This window comes from Astyanax mexicanus, chromosome 12 (genome assembly GCF_023375975.1).
Source record: "Astyanax mexicanus isolate ESR-SI-001 chromosome 12, AstMex3_surface, whole genome shotgun sequence".
In the NCBI taxonomy this organism is placed as follows: domain Eukaryota; kingdom Metazoa; phylum Chordata; class Actinopteri; order Characiformes; family Acestrorhamphidae; genus Astyanax; species Astyanax mexicanus.
In genome coordinates this window covers 40316886-40339244 of record NC_064419.1, presented here as the reverse complement: position 1 = coordinate 40339244, position 22359 = coordinate 40316886, and the positions used below count along the sequence as shown (strand labels likewise).

Sequence of the window (22359 nt, the reverse complement as noted above, 5' to 3'; positions counted from 1 at the left end):
AAGAGTTCAGAAATCAATATTTGGTGCAATAACCCTGGTTTTTAATCACAGTTTTCATGCATCTTGGCATGTTCTCCTCCACCAGTCTTACACACTGCTTTTGGATAAGTTTATGCCACTCCTGGTGCAAAAATTCAAATGGTTCAGCTTGGTTTTATGGCTTATGATCATCTGTCTTCCTCTTGATTATATTCCAGAGGTTTTCAATAAAAAATAAAAAAAAAAAACATTATTTTTAAGTGGTCTCTCAGAGCTATATATAAAGCTACCCTTTTATGTTGTTATGTTTGTCTTAAACATTCCCTTTGGTCCTACCAAGACAAAACCTTCAGGCCATTCTATACCTGTATGTACGTCTACATTGCAAACCCCATAAGAACTGTCATTTTTGTAAGTGTATTCAACCCTAGAATACAGTTGGTTGAGTATCAGCAATTATCTCTTATCAGTGAAAACAAGAGGAGAGGGTTAAGGGGTGTTACCGAACCCTCCCCCCTCATTCTCACTATACTCTCACTCCTCATTGTTCCGCCCACATGCCTAAACATTTTAACTGGGTGCAAAGAGGGTTAAACAAATAACACACCTAGTGTCCAAACTGTCCGTCTAGACACTTGGCACCGTTTATTGCCAGAAAAACTTTTGACCCAAACATACAGACTCATGGGATTACAACACGCCGTGACGTCCAGTGACGTCCGTGCTGTGAGTGTGATTGGGGGGTAAGTTGCCTTAGGGGAATACAGTTCTGGGCTGGATTCTTTTTTTTTTTTCTTCTTTTTTTCCGTTTGGTCTCTGGGAGGAGGGGTGAGAGAACGTGAGTAGTCTTGCATCAGAAAAGTTTAAAGCTTCCTTTTTACTTCACTTCTCCAGGGTTAAAAGTCTTGGTAGAAGACCAACATATTTTGCAGCTATGGTGATTTATGAGCAAAAGTTCCAGAAGAACTGGAGCCGTTTCTGCTACAGACACACTTAAGAGTTCTGGCTTCAGGATCTGTCTTCTTTTTCCCAGGTATTTTAACAAGGAGCCCATATGCTCTGAGCAATCATAACATATGACCACCTCCTTGGTTTTACACCCATTATATGTTTGTTCAGCTCCACTGATTAATATCGGAGTAGTTTGTAGTTCTATAATTACAGACTGTAGTCCTGTGTCTGTTTCTCTGCATACTTTATTATTATCCTCCTTTTACTCTGTTCTTCTATGGTCAGGATCCCACAGAATAGACCACCACAGATCAACTGTTATTATTTTTGGGTGGTGGGTCATTTTTAGCAATGCAGTAAGAGTGGATCAGACACACCTCAGTATTACTGCTGGTGGACTGCGGGCAGCATGTTGTGACCACTGATAAAGGACAACCACAACAGATTCAGAACTTCTGTCTCAGTCTTTACATCTACAAGGTGGAATAGCTATAGGTAGGAGTGTGTAATAGAGTGGAGGACAGTGAGTGTTTATACAAAGTGTTTAAAAACGACAGCAGCACTGCTGTGTTTGACCCACTTGTACCAAATGTTCCACCACCAAATAATACCTGTTTTTTGTGCAAGGATGATAAAACAGACGCATACAGGTCTGGAAAAAAAGAGACCATTGAAAAATGACGAGTTTCTTTGATTTTACCAAATTGAAAAACTCTGGAATATAATCAAGAGGAAAATGTATGATCACAACTAATCAAACCAAGCTGAACTGCTTGACTGTTTGTACCAGGAATGGAATAAAGTTATCCAAAAGCAGTGTGTAAGACTGGTGGAGGAGACCATGCCAAGGTCCATGAAAAAAATAAATAAAAACCAGGGTGATTCCAACCAATATTGATTTCTAAACTCTTAACATTTTATGAATATGAACTTGTTTTTGTTGCATTATTTGAGGTCTGAAAGCTCTGCATCTTTTTTGTCATTTTAGCCATTTCTTATTTTCTGCAAATAAATGCTCTAAATTAAACTATTTTTCTGGGGAATTTGGGTGAAATGTTGTCCGCAGTGTATAGAATAAAAGAACAATGTTCATTTTACTCAAACATATACCTATGAATAGCAACATCAGAGAAACTGATTTAAAAACTGAAGTGGTCTCCTATTTTTTTCCTGAGCTCTATATGCTGTTTATTGTTTTGGTGCTGTACTCCAGCACATTGGTTTAGCATGGGGACCTAAACATGTCAGAATTGATTTAGCATTGAGTATTTATTTATTTGCTCTATATACTCTTTTGTACATGGTTCCTCCATTTCAGGAGACCCATAACTAAGCAGAGTTGGAGTCTTGCCAGCTGTGAGTCATTGTACTATTAGTTTGTGCTCAGCAGAGCCCAGGAAAAGACTGGAGTTGATACTAGACGTGGCATTTGCGTCTGCAGCCTGTTGCTGTTGTTCCTCAGCATGAGAACCAAAACAGTGGCAATGCTAGTCCAGCAGGCCATCAGGTTTGGGCTGAACTGATGAGAAAAATAAGTATGAGGTGTAGGCATCTCACAATAAAAATATTATGAAGTTGAATACAATATATGGACAAGATCACAAGATCATCATTTTTTTGATCTCTGTATTTCCCATCGGGTTTACGTTGCATGGAGAGCCCATTAACCTGAATTCCCATGTCTATTGTCATGTCTACTTTCTTAAATCAACAGTCCATAAGTTTTGGGGGTTTGGGGATTTAGAGACCTCTCTGGTGAGAATGTGTAATCGCACAGGGCATGTGGAAAAGTACTTATAATTTAGGTTAATGTGAATAAATTACATCCAAAAAACCTACCAAACCTCTCTGGTATAGTGGTTCCAATATATTATGTCAATATTTTGTCTCCTCTGAACTCAGGAATATTACTATTTTAAGGGAAAAAAACTTAGGGACTGCTGCTTTAAAAACACTGGTTTTAATTTTTGTTTGTTTTATTTATTTTGGACATTTAAATATTTTACACTTTAAAAATAGTGTAATTACAATATTATTCTGTTCTAGTATTGTTATACCTTATCAATGACCTGACTGTCTTTGATTTTCTTAAAATAAAAGTAAATGTAATTTATCACAATTTCTAAGACTGTATGTTTTTAGTTTATGTTAAAAGAAGGTGTTTTAAATATATATTTAGGTGTCAAAATCAAATGTTTAGTATGTTATTAAGATGCCAAAATCAAAGAATAGTTCACTAAAGTCTGTAGTCTGTGCAATGTTGTTATATCCTTATTTTCCACTCGGGGTCTAACCTTGATTTTCAAAGAAAAAATTAATGAGATTCATTGGATTTAAAAAAAAAACTATTCATGAATCAATCATACTATATATAAATATGTGTATAATGGGGACTAAAGAATGATGCATGATTTCAGTGATCCATTGCCGAAGAATACTTTCAATCTTGGGAAGCAATGGATTTACAGATCAAGAGTTCTATAGAAAGAGTTTGCTACAAATGTGCACTTCTGATAAGCGCTGGACTAATGCTCAGTGCTGGGACTATGGTCGTCACAATACCAGAATTCTGATACTGATAACAAGTGCAGTCTCATGATGCTCAGTTCACATTCATCATTGTCTGAAAGCCAAGGGGTTCTGGAACACTGACTAAGTCTTGGTGTAAACTGGATAGCACTGTCAGTGCTGAATCACCATGGAAATAATTTTAGTCTGGGTTTAGCCTTAATCTGATCTGAGGTGCCTGTTTGTTTGGGCCAGACTTTCAGACTTTTTTTTTAGTTTGGTCTGAACCAGAAGATTCAGAAAGGTGAGAAAGGGGCTATGAACCACAGTTCACACAATTACAGGAAGTTAAGACAGGCTATCTTTACCTATTATCCCCTTAACTAATTGTCTGCCTGACATTAGTGTCAGGCAGAGTGTCCTGTAGGAGTGTCCTGTAGGAGATTCCAAAGCCCTCCATTTTTTTGAATAGAAAAAAAGTTATTTTACTGCTGAAAAAAGGGTTTTGTATCACCCCTGTACACCTGTAGCCCTTATTCGGAACAAGGCATTTTAAGGGGGTTTTAAACAATAGAAGAGTAAAAGGCGTTGTGACAAAATCTGGCTCCCCTTAGCATACACGTGTGTCATGCAGCAATATGTGTACAACAGATTACGATGGTGATTTCTGTATCTACTGTAACTGTAGATTAACCCTTATTAGTACATATACATAAATCTGAGGGAAATCTGTTAAAGGCTACTCATTCTCCTGCATGACACACCTTCATGTGAAGAAAGTCACATCCTGTTGAGGAGACATTTGGTGCAACACCAAGAAAAGTAACTTAACGAACAAACAACCATTTACAAAGCGAACAATGTCGAGTATAGGGAGATGCAGCTCATGCAGGTGATGACTGCAAGATGTAGTAAAGTCTTTAGTGCACTCAGATGCTAAATTACCATGTTAAACCAAAACTAACCAGTCGAAATTTACAGTATCCAGTGTAACAAACACATTGACCTTGGTTTGGACTCCGGACCAGACTTTTAAGGGGTGAAAACACCCTTAATCTGAGTCTGGATTTTTTTTTACTTTTTACTTAATTCATGCAGAATTCATACTCATGCAGATTTGTGAAAAAAGACAGAACAAAGCTTTATGAACTGATGAGAAACAGATTAACCTGTTCCATAATGATGCAATGAGAAAGGTCTGGAGCATCAAGAATACAATGCAAAAAAATATTTTAAAAAAGTATAAATGCCAATGTAGCTGGATCGGATGATTCTTGATTGTTAAAACATGACGCCTTAAAGCTCTGGATGGTTCTTCACCTTCCAGAAGCACAATGTGCTGGTGCATATCGCTGTGTTCCTGGGCTAAAATTTTGGAATGTTCTTCACTGGCCAACTCAGTCATATGACCTGAATTCCACCGAACATGCATTACGCTTAGACAAGACACGACTGAGGACGAGAGGCTCGTGAAACCAGCAGGAATCTGAAAAAAGAATGAACAGCATGAGCAGGGAAAATACCCAGATGTCTATGAATCACACAGTGTAAAAAAATGCAAAGTTATTTAACAAGTTTTCCCAATAAAGTTGTTTTACAGTGTTTTCCCTGTAAAAATACTCTCTGGAAAATAACACTTAAAGGACTAGAATACACTGTTTATTGATATGTGTAATTTTATGAGACAATTATGAATAATTGGAATACATAAATCATATACTGTATACTGTATGTTTTTGACAGCCTAGGGATGCCATTTTAATTCTTTTTTTTAATAGTACAACCTGCGAGATACATCACTGATCTAAAAATAATACGAAAATAACTTTAGCTTCCCTATCATAACCCTTCTCTCCAATTTGTCATTGTTTGTTAAAAAATAAAAAAGAGAAACTGGCTGTTAGATGGCAATTTGTAACAAATCTATCCATAAAAATATTCTTTTTTAAGAGTAAATTAGCTTAACTAAGGACAACATATCTCATGATTTTAAAGTATTGTGAGAAAGTAGTGCTCCCATGATGCTTAGCATTTGTATTTATTTAGAATGAAAGGGCGGTTAGTAGTAGTTTTGTTAAGTGTTGTCATTTTGTGCTCTTTAATTTGTGGTCTGAGAGATTTGGTGAGGTTTTGGTGAGGTTTTAGGTAGTTGGATTATGGGTAGGTTTATGTTTCACTGTCATTTTGCCTTTTATGGGTGTGTCAGTATGAGTTACTTTTATCTTAGAGGCTCCATATGAGAACAATATGTTCTTTTTCAATAGGGGCTGTGTTGTTTATTTATTTTACGTTAAATAAATTTTTCGGGTGAGAAAAGGAAGTTTTGAGGATGTGCTATAATTTAAGTCTGTGAGCATGAACCTTTTTTTTTGCTGTTTTTTCTGTCTACATTAAACAGTGAAGCTAATTACTACATTGGAATCAACAAAGACTTTGCCTGATAACCCATTCCCCTGCCAAAAAGATCCATGCATAAGAATGTCTAGAACACAAATGACATTATGTAGATATAAAAATATAAAATTGGTCAACGAACCTAACGTAGCATCAAACTTCTAAATTCTTGTTATGTCTGATCAGGTTAAACAACATTAATCATCATAATATTATGAATGTTATGAAGTTCAACTTATATAGCGCCTTTCTAGAAGCATTTGCAAGGACGCTTTACATTTTACATGTATTACACACAACCATTCATACTTAGCACTCATCCACACACCTGTTAGAAGCGGCAGCCAATCACACACAGCGTACTCTCAACCGGAAACAACCGTCCACCTGGAGGACTGCATCGAGCACAACAGCATTTACCCAGGACAGAGTGCCGATTAATACCTGGACATAGTTATACACACATTTACACACACACACACACAAACTTACGTTCATACCACACATTTACACATACACACCAGATCAATTTAGAGTATTCAATTTTTATGGGCAATTTATAATAGCCAATGTTTTTTGGACTGTGGGAGGAAACCCACTGTATGTGGTATGTTATGTTGTATCATTTAAGAGACTACATTCTTGTTTTCCCATAGTCTTCTACTGACATGCAATAACCTTTGTCACATATTATCCAGTAATAACTAAGTAATAACATTCATTAACCTGCAGAAACCTCCCTAATTTAGAACTCCCTAAATAGGTTCTAAATACATTACAAATTTTTACTCTGACTTTAAAGATTACAGTTTAAATACACTCCAACCTCATAGTCATTACTTCTTTTTTAAATTCCATTTGCAGTATAACCTCTAAACACCCCAAATGTTACCCTTCTTCCACTGTCTGATTATGTATAGGCAATATCATGCAAAACCCTATTATCCCTTATTTTTATGTTAACAAATTTTGCAATAATTGTAATCTAGCAGAACCTTACATCGTCTTTATTTTTTATGAGGTCAATAGAAAATCTCCAAAATCACTTGGAATTGAATCTTTACATAGACTTCCACTATAATTTTATTACCAACAGTATATCATAGGCCTGTTTTTAGCTTCTAATTTGGTTAGTTAATGTTTCTCTCAGTAACTGTGTCCAGCTGACTTTAAATTAACGGGCACGTGTCTTCTCACGCCTCAGTACTATTTTTTTTTCAACCATGATCTCATTGGTAGTATTTTATAAAGTATTTATATCCCTCATTTAGGCTAAGTCAGCATGACACAAAAGATACAATTAGTTTCTAGTAAAAAAAAAACTCACTTAAAATGTGTATCTTAAACACGTTTTTTGCAGCTAATCACTCCTGTATTCCCAAAATTATAGCTTTTAAGTAGAGGCAACAGCTTTCCTAATCTAACTTAAACCTAGTGTACAAACATTTTATGCCCAGTCATTCTAAACAATTTCTACAACATAAGGAAGCTTAAAGTGTAAGTATATCTTATTCTTAACATGCTTAGATCTTTATTTCCTTTTTATTCATTTTTTTATAGTTTTGTATTATTGCTTTATAACTTATTTTTATTAGTTTATTTTTTTATTATTATTAGTTTTAGCTGCTCTTCTTTTGATCTTAATTTCTTATCAATTAAACCCAGTTTTTTAATTATTCTTTTTATTTTTTATCTATTTATATATTTTATATACTGTTAGTTTTAAATTATTAAATGTAGTTATTATTTTCTTTGTCATGTCAATCCCTGTATTTGTAAATGCTCAGCTACCTTGAAAATGAGGGTTGCCTTCAATGTACTTCTGAGTCAAAATAAAGCTTTGATTGATTGCTTGATTGATTGATTGATTGAAAATTAATGCCATATCTGTTCTGAAAGCCCTAGTAGATCACATGTGACTTTACGAGATTAAAATACCAAGAGTGTACAGATCTGTCCTTAAAGCTAAATGTGCTACTTAGAAAAATATAAAGTATAAAACATAATCTAGCATATTTAACACTTTTTGTTTAGCTTTGTATAGCTTTATTGCCTTTAATATTAAATTTACAAGAAACAAGAAAAAACATTGAATAAGAAGAGCTTTGTCCAAACTTCTGACTAGTACTGTACATGGCCTGGCTTTAACCCCTAAAATGAAGAGAATATGCCAGTGAGTCCAAACATGTATGATACACTTCAATAATGGGATTTGATTGGCTGGTTTTTATTGCAGTCATTGTACCATAGTCATTGTTGTAATGAAGCTGGGATTAAGGGGATTTGGGGGTTAAATGGTGTGTAAAGTTCGGCGTTACAGGTTGAAATGTAATTCGACTTAGTGTGTGAATTTTAACATCAAGCTACCAAACCAGTGATGAGCTAACATTACACACCCCCTGTTGTCTGACATCTGCATGTGGTCATATTCATCTTCTCATAGACAGCATTTTGAAGATGCTGTAAATAGACTGGAATGAAAATCATGTGTATAATAATCCATAACTGCATGGTTATGTTATGCTACAGTTCTGTCTTCTCTAATGGCATGGCAACCGTTCTACGAAATGTGGGCCACAAATCATCATATTTTTACAGCTGAACCTGATACCTACCACATGTGTGGTGGATTACTCCCCTGATATATTTAGATTCATTAAACGTGTGCTGCTCGATTTAGAAACCATGTGGAATACACATTACCTGTACCTTCATTTAGTTTGAGGAATGTAGTTTTACTGCATTTTCAAATTAACACTTTGGTAAAATCTTCTCTTTTTAAAATGCAAGACACTGAGAAAAATATTACAGTATGTTTTGTAGTTCCGTTTAACCCTTTGATGCCCATGCCAAGAAAAAAACATATATTTCTTTTTTATATTTTTCTTTAAAATAGTTTGTACACGTCTGGACCATAAATGGGAAGTTTATTAACATTGTTGGATATCCTAAATTAGCTAAAAGTCCTCTACGGGTTTTTAGCACTTGGCTTGGTGGCACTCATTTTTCCCAGGATAAGAAGGGTAGCGTGATGTGAATGTTCACTGCGGACCTCTACCTCCCTCTACCTTCAGGCTCGTTAAGTCACTTGATCACAGTCTGGCCCTCAGATTCCTGTATTTCCATTTATAAATTATGGTTAACCCCTTAACGGGCTAGGATTTTTGCCAGTTGAGGATTGAGGATTTCTATTCAAGCATTACATAAAAATATTTCATGTTTGATAAGGGACATTACTGAAAAGCATAACTGTAATAGAAAAAAATAAGTATACAGGACAAGGTATGTTAAGGGGTTAATCTACAGTTACAGTAGATACAGAATCACCAATGTAAGCATTTGCATCCATACTGCTGTGGGACACGTGTGCAAGTCAAGCGAGGGTCGGATTTCAGCACAACACCGTTTTTTTCCTCTCTTTTTTTTTTTGGCTGAGGAGATCCTGCCTTAAACCAGATCAGTGCTTTTACACTGCAGACAAACTGGACAATGATTCAGTAGATCCGGACTAATACCACTTCTTTTTGTTGGACCCAATTTTGGTCCCTTGGTCCTTGACTGTGTTTCACGGTACCTTTAACACCTGCTTTTTTGGTTTGCACCAAGCTAAAAAGTCTGAAAGTCCGAACCGAACAAGGTTTCGGTGTGTCAGTTCACCTCCACTGGTGTGGATAAAGGGACATGCATGTGAAGCACCATGTGTTGACGGTATGTTGCTAAAGCAAATCTTATCAAGCGTGCTGCTGGACGTCAGTCTACAAGGCTGAGATCAGAAAGCAGCGTGGGTGTAGCAGCTGGCAGCCGCGGCTGGACGCTCTCCAAGCCTCTCCGGCCTTCTGAGCCACGTATCCAACTGCAGTACCTGGAAAAAATGCCGGACCGTGCGCGAGTGTGAATTTCATATCAAACAGTGATGTGCTCTGTCCAGTTTTCCCACAGCATTTCTCAGCATCCTGTCACTGCCCAGACTCAGATGTTTGTTGTTAATAGCTTTGTCCAAAATAACTAAAAGAATGGAAGAAGGAAATATGTTTGGAGGGACGGTGGGACAGAGTATCATATCCTATATATTTTTCATGGCTTTTGTTAGCCAACAGTTATTTCCATCATGCACTGCAGGTTGATTACACAACAAACTGTCAGTGTAGATGAAAGTTTCAGCATCAACCTATGAAAAAAAAAAACAGTTTAATTATAAGTAGTTTTGTACAATATAGCCAAAATGTTATACTTCAATATACAGCTCAAAACTATGAGTTTCTTTTATTTTACCAAACTGAAAACCTCTGGAATATAATCAAGAGGGAGATGGATAATCATAAGCCATCAAATCAAGCTGAACTGCTTGAATTTTTGCACCAGGAGTGACATAAAATTATCCAAAAGCAGTGTGTAAGACTGGTGGAGGAGAACATGCCAAGATGCACGAAAGAAGGGAATATGTTTGGAGGGACACAGTATTGTATCCTCAATATTTTCCCATCTTTTGAGAGCCTCGGAAATCATTAGTTAAGTGAAACTAGCTTTAATTGTCAGGATTCCAGATGGTCAGTGTTTGCTTTCCAATTGAGTTAATGAGTAACGTGATGGTGGCAGTCTGTGACCTTCTACAGACGTGAAAATCAATAGCTCTCAGACAAAACCTGCAGTATGTACTAATTCATTTATCATACAGAGCTGAATGAACGACCGCTGCTGACCTGAGCGTGCTCTGTGACTCTGTCAGGTCAGGGGTGACGTGTCCCTCAAACGTGTCATAGGAATGTCAGATGGTATAGGAACAGCAGGAAGAACAATATCATGCCAGATATTTATGGAAAAATGTGACTTTTCCACTTTTTCCACTTAACAACCAATGATGCCAATGGTTTGGTAAGATTTCCAGCCACTCTTGTGTTGCAAGAGTTTCTTATCAATGTGGGAAAAGACTGAGTACAACACTTACATTTCCATCACGCACTGCAGGGTGGCAATTACACAACAAACTGTCAGTGTAGAGGAAAATTTCAGTAGCAAACAATGAAAGCCTACCACTTAAAAACACCAAAAAATGTGAATCTAAATATACAGCTCAGGAAAAAAATAAGAGACTACTTGAAAACCTCAAGTAGAGGAAGATGAATGATCACAAGCCATCAAACCAAGCTGAACTGCTTGAATTGTGGCATAAAGTTATCCAAAAGCATTGTGTAATTAAAAAACAGACTTATTCCACCCAATATTGATTTCTGAACTCTTAAATCTTTATGAATATGAACATGTTTTCTTTTTTGTTGCATTATTTGAGGTCTGAAAGCTCTGCATCTTTTTTATTATTCCAGCCATTTCCTTTTTTTCTGCAAATAAATGCTCTAAATTACAATATTTTTATTTGGAATTTGGGAGAAATGTTGTCCGTAGTTTATAAAATAAAACGTTAAAATGTTTATTCTTATTTCAACATATACCTATAAATAGCAAAATGAAAGCAACTGGCAGTTTATTTAGTGCACTCTTTAATGAACAGCAGTAAATATAAAGCTGTAAAAATTATAATGTCAAAATTGTTTGGGGGAAAAAATCATATCACACTTGTACACTGTAAAACATGTAGTACACATGCTAAACAGGTAGTATTGCATTGTATATTGACGTAAATACAATTATTGTCCAATGCTAATAATGACTTAGCATCTCATAATAATGACATACTGTTTTAATAATTGTAAAATACAAACATTTAACAACAAACCCTAGAATTATGTCACATGGTTGCATTCCATAATAATGGCAAACTACCTAATAAACTAATCATGTCAGGTTAATGAGAAAGCTGCCTATTATCATAAATAGTATCTCGTAATTTACATATAATTTCATAATTTACATCTCATTAAGTTCTAACATAATTATGACAAAGTTTCCCATAACTGTGGCATACTGTCCAATAATTCTAACTTAGTATCTCAAATTATTGAAAAAATGGCCCATAATGATGACTTCTATAATGTGTGTCTTCAAATATTTCTCAATAATTATGAATTAGTTTCTTATATTAAGAAGAAAGTTGCATAAAATTATGATATCATATCTTATACCTAACGTACTGTTTCATGTCATGAAACAGTATGTCAGAAATAAGATATATAATTAACACCCTTATAGTATAGGTAATAACTATGAGATTGTGATTGTGAAAATTATAAGTCAATTATTATTGGCTTATTAAAATATACCGAGACATAGTAGTTTGAGATGCAAAATTAAAATTATGAAATATTGTCAATCCCAATCATTTCCACTCACTGCTCTGTCCACTGTGAGTGGTAATGCCTTCTATAATTATATTTAACATGAAATTTCATTCATATATAATGAATAATTGTCATTACTATAAATAAATATGTGTTTTATTACAGTTTATACTCATACGCATCCCTGTTATTATGCATACAGCTGTTATTACAATATAACAGGATGGATATGCCATGTAGACAGATACAGTGGTGGGAGTGTATACTGAGAAAATCCCACAGTAGCTGCATTCTGTATTTAGCATGCGGCGGCACATGTTCCCTCTTGTCCTGATTTTTATCACTTGTGCTAAAAACAAAACGCTGAGTGGTAGGCCTCACATGCCTCGCCATAATGTGTTCCATACCCTGAATAATACACATCCTGCTGCAGCTATTACAGAATACTGTGATCAACAGTGACATGCAGCTTCTAAAGGACAGCTAAGAGCAACACTGGAACGTCAGACAGCCTGAGTGAGAGCCATGTCTGCTTCCTCTGCTGAAACATGAGCCCGGCTCTCGGAGAGAGGCTAACTGCACATGGGCCCCACGCTTCCACCTCCACAGCAGCCATGTTGCTTTTGTAGAGAAATTTCAAGGAACACAGGAAGAAAAACTATGCATATAAAGGGAAATCAAATTTTAAATACAAAATCATGTTAAAATACATCTGCTATTGTTTTATACATGATAATGCTCCCTCCATATGAAGAAAAACATCATGGGTCAGCAAAAATTATGGTAACATTATGGAAACTCTAAGAACACATTCATATCATATTATAATGTGTGTCATAATGCATAATAAACATGGCTATACATGTTTATTGTGCATAATGAATAATTTTAATGCATCATAAGCTGTTCTTGTAATATTTTATACAGTACCAGTCTGAAATTCTGTGTTTTTTTATTATTTTGAAATGTTCTGCTTTGTAGATTAATACTAAAGTCATTTTCTCAGTAAGCCTTATGAGGTAGAGTTTCCTGAAATTCAGGCTTTCAGTTAACAGCTGTGCTGAACTCATCAATAGTTTTTTTTTTATTTCTTGTCTCTTAATTTGTTTGAGAGCATCAGTTGTAAAGTTGTACAGAGTTGGTATACAGTGGATAGCTCTATTTGAGTAATGTTCTAACTACTCAACTAAATAAAAAAATACTTTGTTTGATACCCCTGCTGTAGTGTAATTCTTGCTAGTAATTACCCTATTTTAAAAGTGTACCTGTAATCTGAATTTTCTAGCTTTTCAGCATATCTGTAATAAATTACAGCTACTGTTGTTCTGTATCTTTTTGAAGATAAATCATGTATTGTGTTTTTTGTTCTTGTTTTTTCAGATCATCATCAAAGAGAGCTTCTTTTCCTTCTCTACAAAAACTGCACATAAAAAACTAAAAACATGGAACTTCAGAAACTGTCAAATGGACATCACCATGACTTTCAGCCTCTAGAAGATGGGTATGTATCCTCTTTAGTTTAGTGTAAAAATAAGGGTTAAGAAAGTAGAAAAGAACTGACAGTAGAAGATACCCAGCTGAAAGGAAATAACGTTTAGTTAATAAAAATGTTTTTCCTTTCCTTTCATTTTCCACATATGCAGACTGTCACCAGAACAAGAAGAGTTTTTACCACATAAAAGCAATGGGAAAAAAGTACCACAGTTTACTGATGTAAGTGCAATTAAACTATTTAAATAAAATATTATATTACCACACTTGTTTATGTTTGGAGCATTTCTACTTTTCCAGCTAAAATTAAACATTCAAAACCTTTTTTTTCTGTTTCAGTTTCATTGAAATTACAGGACACCCTGTATTCTCACTGAATCTTATAATTCTCTCTTTGTGTTTTTGGCAGTTTGAAGGGAAGACCTCATTCGGGATGTCTGTGTTTAACCTCAGTAACGCCATCATGGGCAGTGGAATTCTGGGCCTATCATACGCCATGTCCAACACCGGCATTGTTCTCTTCCTGTGAGTATTTAACACTGAATCATCAGTTCTTTCATGTTAGCACAGGTCTAAAACATGGTATATTTTATAATCAGAGATTTACCAAAGTAACGTTTTTAATACTTTAAACTGAAGTTTCAAAATCCTTGCTTATAATTAAGCAAATAATCGAAAGTTTGGAATCTGCAAAAAAAAAAAACAGTTTATACTCTTTATTAAAAGGGGACAAAATTAAATGGTCCACATATTCCACAGTGCCTGTATTATCGGCCTGTAACCTGCTTCTAACCCTGGCTAGCACTGCTGGAGCAGCATTAGCATTACCCACTAACGGTTAGCCGCTAATGCTTATGCTCTAGCCTTAGTGCTGGAGAAACTTGGGAATCTAAGCTTAATGTAAATAAACAGAAGCGTTTTACTCACCCAAATAAACAATATTTAGGAGACAATCTGTGTAGATTTACATCCAGTGCTCATTTGACTTTAAAATATATATTTTTTTATTACAGGTTTGTTTACTTAGCCCCCCCCCCCCACCCCACCACCACTACACAGCAGCAAGACCTGCTGAATTAGAAGTTTAGAAGTTCCTTATAGTGTCTCTTAAAATGCGCCTTATAATCCAGTGCTTTTTATGTATGAAAATAGACATTCTTTGATAGTGTGACACTGTGAAAAATACGGCACAGTGGAGATCATATATAGATATTTATTCATCTGTACACCCATTTACAGAGACATCCAGTTTCCTACCAACTTGCAATAACATGCAATTTACCTTCTTTAGGGTAAAGGTAGGGTAGGGTTACTGTAGGGTTTTTCTCCAGCGGTGTAAATGCGACTGGCAGAGGCTAGTCTTCATCCTCCTAGCACAAAAAGCATTGTGTGATAGGGCTGCAACGATTAGTCGGCATAATCGACAACGTCGACTAAAAAAATATTCGACGCAAAATTTCATTGTCGACGCGTCGTTAAAGTGTGTGATGGCGCAAATCTTTCGCGTGCCGTGCAAACAACTGTACTGTTTATAGGAGCTGCACAGACCTATTCACTCCACAGTGAGAAAAGCTCCATTCCGTCCCAGAATGGGACTTTTATTGAATGAACAGCAGATATAAATTAGAATTACTGATACCCAATATTAGTCCACGGATTTACTGAGGAATATTCATAGTTTGTCTATATAATAAGCATTTAGAAACTCTGTAATGATAATAATAAATGTGTAATATAAATTATATTTATATCTATACATTATAATTCTCATAGTCTATCTTACTTCTATTTACTACTATCTTACTATCTACAATGTATTATCACTGTTAGTAGTAGTATTATATTTGCATAATAAAAGGTTACTTTCGCCCTGTTCTAATTCAATCAGCTCTGTACTTTTAAATTAAGAGGAGCAACTTCTCAAAACATTACAGCACGGTATTTTGGGTCGCGTTTTTTTTACGTCATCGTTAGGATAGTTGTATAAAAATGTTATTTTCTAAAGCTATGAACAGATTATTAATCTTATGGATCAAATGGCAGAAAATCCGTCCTTTGTAAAAAAGAACATGGTCCGTGTCATAATCGAAAACGGCTTGGAAATACATTTATTATTGGTTCAAAGACACCCCGAAATGAATGAAAGTGAATTGATAGCTTCGCTCAAATGGTCCTCTCATCCCTCAGCAGCACACTTCCGGTGGCACGTTTTGGAAGGGAAAAGCTGGGGGCCTGGTTTAAACCGGCTTCACTCCTTCATTAACATTAATAACACCAGATAAACTAACGTTAGCTGGATAAGTGTTGGGGAGATACTGTACTCTGTCCTCTTCATTAAAATTAAGTTATATTTTATAGTAACTACAGACTTCATTAAAAAAAACTTTATTTTCTTAAAGACAAACTATAATTTCAGGGAGGTTTCTCCTTGGAAAAAAGTAAGAAATTAAGAAATAAATACATACAAGTATCCTAGAATTTCCTGAAAATAACACCCAGCCTGTGTGAATGTTTCCTATAATATACTTTGTCATTTTTAGTGTAATATAGGTATGTCAAACTTTCAAAATGTACAGCAAAACTGGTTTTAGGGCCTAAATGTTTAGCTGTCCTTACCAGTAGGAAATACAAATGGAGGGCATGAAAAAAAATAATTGCGACTAATCGACTAATCGAACAAATAATCGGCAGATTAGTCGACTACAAAAATAGTCATTAGTTTCAGCCCTAGTGATAAAGGAGGGGCCAAAATAGGAAAATATATTAAGGAAATAATCCAAAACAAACAAACACAAATAGATATCAAGCAAACAAACAAAATGTTAGTGTTCCTTTAAATGCAATTTTGTACAGATGTAATGTGCTGTGACTTTTTCCACTAAAGCCCATAAGCTCCCACTGACGTCACTACATACATGTTTTCATGGTACCTGAAGCTGCACTTAAAGCCACTATAGGAAACGGCAGTCACTTCCTATGCATGAATTTGCAGCTGAGCTGAACTCTGTGACCCGCTGCATCGTGGCTGCATGTGCAGGATGTAAAGTGTTTACACAAGAAGAGGTTAATTTTAGTTGCCGCACTGCAGGTCTTTAACAGCACCTTCTAGTGTCTGCTTCACTTCTGACCCACATTACAAATTACAGCACCACACAAATTTACCCGTAGCAGTTAAAACGCAGATTCCATTTTAGGCCTCTGTGGTTAACCAAACTGCTCATTATGCCACTGAAAACCTGAGGTGCATATGGCCAGGGATTGAGCCGCTAGAATAACGAAACACCAGGCTCTCCAATCACATTTCAGCAATAAATATAGCTGTAGAGCTGGCAGAGGAACCATGAAGGACTGCCTGTGAGAAGCTTGGTCGACTGGTTAAGATAAACATACAGTAGACATACACTAAAAATAGAGAGACACAGTGAATGGGTGAGATTCAACTTGTGTACATCTTTTGTACACAAATAAAATCAAGTATATTACATTTAAAAAAATCGTACTCTTCTCAAAATAGATGTATTCAGGGTATTTGTATTGTATCTCGAGTTGAATGGCTTAGTTGTCTTTCATTTTTCAAAATAAGAGCCCCCACCTCTCAAAAAACAGACATAGCGAAACACAAATAAGGTTCACAAAACAAATGTCAGCATTAATTATAGCTGTAGAGTTGACAAAGGAACCATAGAGGCCTGTCTGTGAAAAGTTTGGTCAGCATTAATTATAGCTGTAGGGCTGGCAAAGGAACCATAAAGGCCTGTCTGTAAAGGTAATCTAGTTCGGATAAACATACAGTAGACATATACTAAAAATAGATTTTGTACTGAATGGACTAGATTTAGCTCTAACTTTAACTACATTTATTATTAAGTAAATATTAAGTAATATATTTACTCATATGGAAATGGCACAAATTAAATGCATTATTATTTTCTGTGCCCTCAAGTTTGTATTTGTGTGGTCTTTCTGAAGCATTTAAAATTGAGTTAATTGCCTTAGTTTTCTTTCCTTTTCAAAATAAAAGCCCCATAAAAAAATTAGACACAACAAAACACAACATTTTCAAATCAAGTTTGAGCATTTATTTTTGCTGTAGATTTGGCAAAGCGACCACAGAGGACTGCCTGTGAGAAGCTTTGTCATCTGGTTAGGATAAACATACAGTAGATATACAATAAAATAGATGAATGGGCTGGATTTAACTTGTGTACATCTTTTCGACATAAATAAAATATAGTATATTACATCAATAATATATACTACATTACACTTGTCATAAATTGTATTGATCTTATATATTTCATTTAATAAATGTAAGTGTTAATTTTAGTACCCTCAGGTTTATATTTGTATGTCTATTGTGGGGGAAAAGTCACAAAATTGCAGTTTTCTTCTGTAGGCTCAAACCCACCTATCAAAACCTTAGCATCTAATTCCTTTATCACAGTAGCACCCTAGTAACCACCTAGCAACACATTAAAAACCAACAGCTCTACCATAGCAACACCTTTGCAACCACATTACCAACCAACACATACTGTATCACAAATGCACTGCTGAGCTACAATCACACTTCAAAACCACTTTCTATTTTTTCAAAATAAGAAACACAAAATAGCATTTTTTCTTGACACACACAAGACAGTGGTCTGCACAACATAGTAAAATGTCATGCTTTTGTATTATTTTGAGCTTAAATGGCCATTAAAACCTTACGTTTTACCTCAAAGTGAAACATTTTGCATTGATGTTGCATTGAGTCTTTAAGGATAGTGTTGTTGTCTTAGTATGTATTAAATTTGCTAGCTAGCTAACTGAAGTTAGAATTGGCGTATAAGCAGTTGTTAGCTTTTAGCTTAGCACAGATAGCTGCTTGTTTCCCCAGATTTGGAGACCTTGTGTTGCGTAGTACTTTCAAATTCTTCTGATATGTGGTTTCGCTTCAGTCTCTTCAGTTACTTTTTACTTCAGTTTTTTTTTCAAGAGAATAAATGTTGGAGAGAAGAGATGGTAAAAGCTAATAGGCTAATGTGTTAGCCTGTAGATTTGGACGGATTCTCCTTCTTGGATCTTACATGCTGAGTTTGAGTTTTCCTTTGGCACTGGCACAGGAAAAGCTATAGTCATGGTCTGTGAAGCAACTTGCTTCCATTTTCTCTTGAAAAAATAGCATTTTGTCACATATTAGGCTTTAGGATTTTACAATTCTGTATTACAGTCATCAATTTCCATGTAACTGTTCCAAAGTAAACACAGTTTTCCTTGCCACGGCTCATTGAAACTCTCCGGCCGTCTCCAGCGTACTGCAATAAATAACTTTATTTCCATGTTTTCCACAGATTCCTGCTGACATGTATCGCTATTCTCTCATCCTACTCTATTCATCTCCTCCTGAGGAGCGCTGGAGTCGTGGGTAAGATATAATTGCCCTCAAATGAAGATAATTAGTCTTGTGTTGACGTGGTAAAGAGTCTTTGACGGAGCTTCTCTGCTGCTGGCCGTTTTCTCTCTGTGGGCAGGTATTCGTGCATATGAGCAACTTGGCAACCGAGCATTCGGACACCCTGGAAAAATACTGGCTGCGGTTGTCATAACAATGCACAACATTGGAGGTGAGTTAGTGAACGAGACTGGGTATAATTTCACATTCTGACCAGCAGATCCTCTCTCTGATCCCCCGCTGTTATGGTCCCTGTATGTGTAGTACTTTCTGTACTGTTTATAATAAGTGCAATTCATCATCATGTGAAATGTTTTTAAAAAGCTTTAAAGGGCCTATATAAGAGGAAATCGTGCTTGTTTATAAAATAATTTAATTCAATATGTAAATATTATAAAAGTTTTAGAACATACCATTACATTATATAAGGTATCATTTATATATACCGTAGTCCATTTACACAGGTGGATATCAACATAATGTGCCATTTGTGTCAGCATAGATGTTTAAATTTTGTATGAATATAGTGTAACAATACATTTTACAAGATTTACTCTGAATTAACACATTCATGCACATACACAGGAATGTTAACTTTTACTTTAATGTACTGTTTCTACATTTTATACAGTTTTCTTTGATGTGGAGTGGATTTTGCTATGTCTACAGTGTCGGTTAAATACTTGAAGTTAAATACTTTTTTAAGTTGTTAAATAAAATTTTAGCCTTTTGATAAAAATATAAAGCTATAGTATTTAAGCATGTCCAGGAAGTCCATGCCCACACTGTCATCCTGGTATAAACACCCCTTTAACAAAGTAACCTTTAACATAAGTGACAACTTGCTGCACGTTTAGTGATAAATAATATTAATTTTACTTTATAATGATCATATTTTCTCAGTACTTAGCAGAGGTGAAGTTTAATTGTCCACCCTGTTGTGGTAAAATATTAAAGTAATTCAAATTTGATTAGATTGCTTTTTTAAATGATGCAATAAACAACCTGGTCAGTCAGAACAAATGTTATTTGAATGTAGAGTATGTCAATCCTACTGGTACATCAACAAAAACAAAAGCTGATAAAGCGATGTTAGATAATTGTCATGAATTATGATTGTTTTTGGTAACAAAAAAGGACCTTCAAGATGATTAAATGTAGGATCCTGACTATTTGAAATATTTATTACACAGTTTCCACCCACAGCACTACACCTGTCCTCCTCTGCAGTCCCCGAGCACAGCAATATTCATCTGATTATAATATGTCACGGTCACGGTTGCTAGGATGTATTATGTTTAAAAGCTGAATAGTGATTGGCTGGGCTGGTATGAAACGGTAGTGTGCTCACGTTGAATAATCCTCCTGGGTTTTATTTTCCTGGCAGTGGAGTCACCTCAGTTCTCGATATTTACTTAATAAATGCTAGGATACAGCCGAACATTCTCGTCAAGGTCTTGTTTGAACTGTTATCTGACGTCTGATTGAATTTAGATGATGGCTTTTAGATTGTTACAGTGAACAATTGGAGTTTTATGACTATGCTGTTGTTTAGCTTTAGTCTGGAAATAATTCTCATATTTAAGTTTGTAAATTATTTTTTTTTGTAAATTAAGTTTTTGAGGATAAACAGAGAATCTTAAATTAAAAATGTAATATAATAATTGTATATTTTTTAGGGCTGCTCAGTATTGTTATATGAATAAATAATGTGATAGAAAATGTTTCAATAACAGTAATGTTTTTTTTAGTTTTTCAATATACAGTATTTACATTGCATGAACTGGCTAATTATCTTTAAGCAGTTCTCCTCTGGGCCTTTCATAGTTTTATATATACTGGAATATTAGACTAGATATTAGATACATATTCCAATCAGTTTCAAATTTCAACAAGCCCCCCAACACCAATGCTTTAAATTATTAAAAACAATTAATTATTCATGTGTATTTACTTAATATAATATGTACAGAGAGTGTTTTTCTAACATTAGACAGAAAATTGCTGATGTTATTTCATTCCTTTCCTTTTCATTTCTCTCTCTCTCTCTCTCTCTCTCTCTCTCTCTCTCTTTCTTTCTCAGCAATGTCCAGCTACCTCTTCATTGTGAAGTACGAGTTACCTTTGGTCATTCAAGCCTTTCTGGGTCTCACGCACAGTAGTGGGTAAGCTTTTATAGATCATATTCTCAAAATGACTAAAACAGTCCACCAGTCCAGTCTAGCTGTTTTATAACTTCAGTATTGGTGCAGATGATGCCTATAAAATAGAGTGCAGAGGTGTTTATTTGACGCACCAAACCGTTATAATCTAATATCAAAATATCAGACTATTTGAACCCAGTATTACAGATGTATTAAATACAGATTCACACTGTACTGTATGAAGTGCTGCTGAATAAGTATTGGCTGTTTTGATCTTTATGCAGGCAATGGTTCCTGAATGGAAACTACTTGATCATCATCGTGTCTTTGTGTATTATTCTGCCACTCGCCCTGATGAGGCAGCTTGGTATGTCATTTTATATTATTGTTTTTTTTCCACATTATATACTATGTTTTTACTGTATTTAGCACTTTTCCAAGTCATTTAACTTTACTGTTTACACCTGGTCACTACAAAAGACGGAAAAAAACAGGTTGGCAACAAAAAGGCAAATACAAAGAAACACGTCATAAAAGAGCTAGGAAAACAAGATTCAATACTGATGGGGTATTTATACAGGGGAAAACAGATGGAAACAATCAGTAGCTCGGAGAGCAGGAACGCCAAAGCATCACGTGATCAGTGAAGCAAGAGAATTCCGGTGTGGGTGAATGCTGGGAAATGGAGTGTTTAGTGACAAGTGAAGAGTCCAGAGCAGGCACACTGACAGCATCAGAACTGACAGTCTAGTAGTATCTTTATTGTATCCTGGTAATATTAAAACCCAAAGGATTCACACTTGGTAGCCAAATGCCAAATATTTGGGTAGTCAGCCTGAAATCCAGCTGCATTGTGAGACAAAATTAAGCAAATTTGCTTGTTGCAGTAATTATTATAAGTGTATCGGTTGTTCTGGAAACCGTTTTTGATTGTTGAATGCTTCGTGAACAGGCAGATGTCTATCACCTCCTGAGATGGTTTAGTGATGGAATTTGTATCTGTTTTAAATGTGTATTTGTCTGTTAGTTTACACTTGTACTGCATCTTGCATCTCCAGATAGAACCCTACTAATGTTTTTAGATGTTCTGGTAACGTTGCTGCAAGGCCACTGTGGGTGAGCTTTTTAATATCTAGTTTTAGGAATGCTTTGTTATAGAACGTTTTGCTAATAGTAATATTCTGAAAAAAAAAAAAAATAAGAGACCACTTAAAATGATGAG

The 22359-nt window shown here is 35.4% G+C and overlaps 1 protein-coding gene across 1 annotated transcript in view; it reads left to right on the top strand.

Annotated features, from left to right (window-relative positions):
• Positions 1-22359, top strand: part of slc38a5b (solute carrier family 38 member 5b) — a 36867-nt gene that overhangs the window by 5196 nt on the left and 9312 nt on the right. Inside the window, exons 2-8 of the mRNA XM_007231901.4 lie at positions 13446-13566; positions 13709-13778; positions 13966-14081; positions 18893-18966; positions 19073-19165; positions 21077-21158; positions 21422-21504. Of these exons, the coding sequence (XP_007231963.1) occupies positions 13508-13566; positions 13709-13778; positions 13966-14081; positions 18893-18966; positions 19073-19165; positions 21077-21158; positions 21422-21504 (577 nt within the window). The 5' untranslated portion in view covers positions 13446-13507. The remainder of the gene's footprint in view (positions 1-13445; positions 13567-13708; positions 13779-13965; positions 14082-18892; positions 18967-19072; positions 19166-21076; positions 21159-21421; positions 21505-22359) is intronic.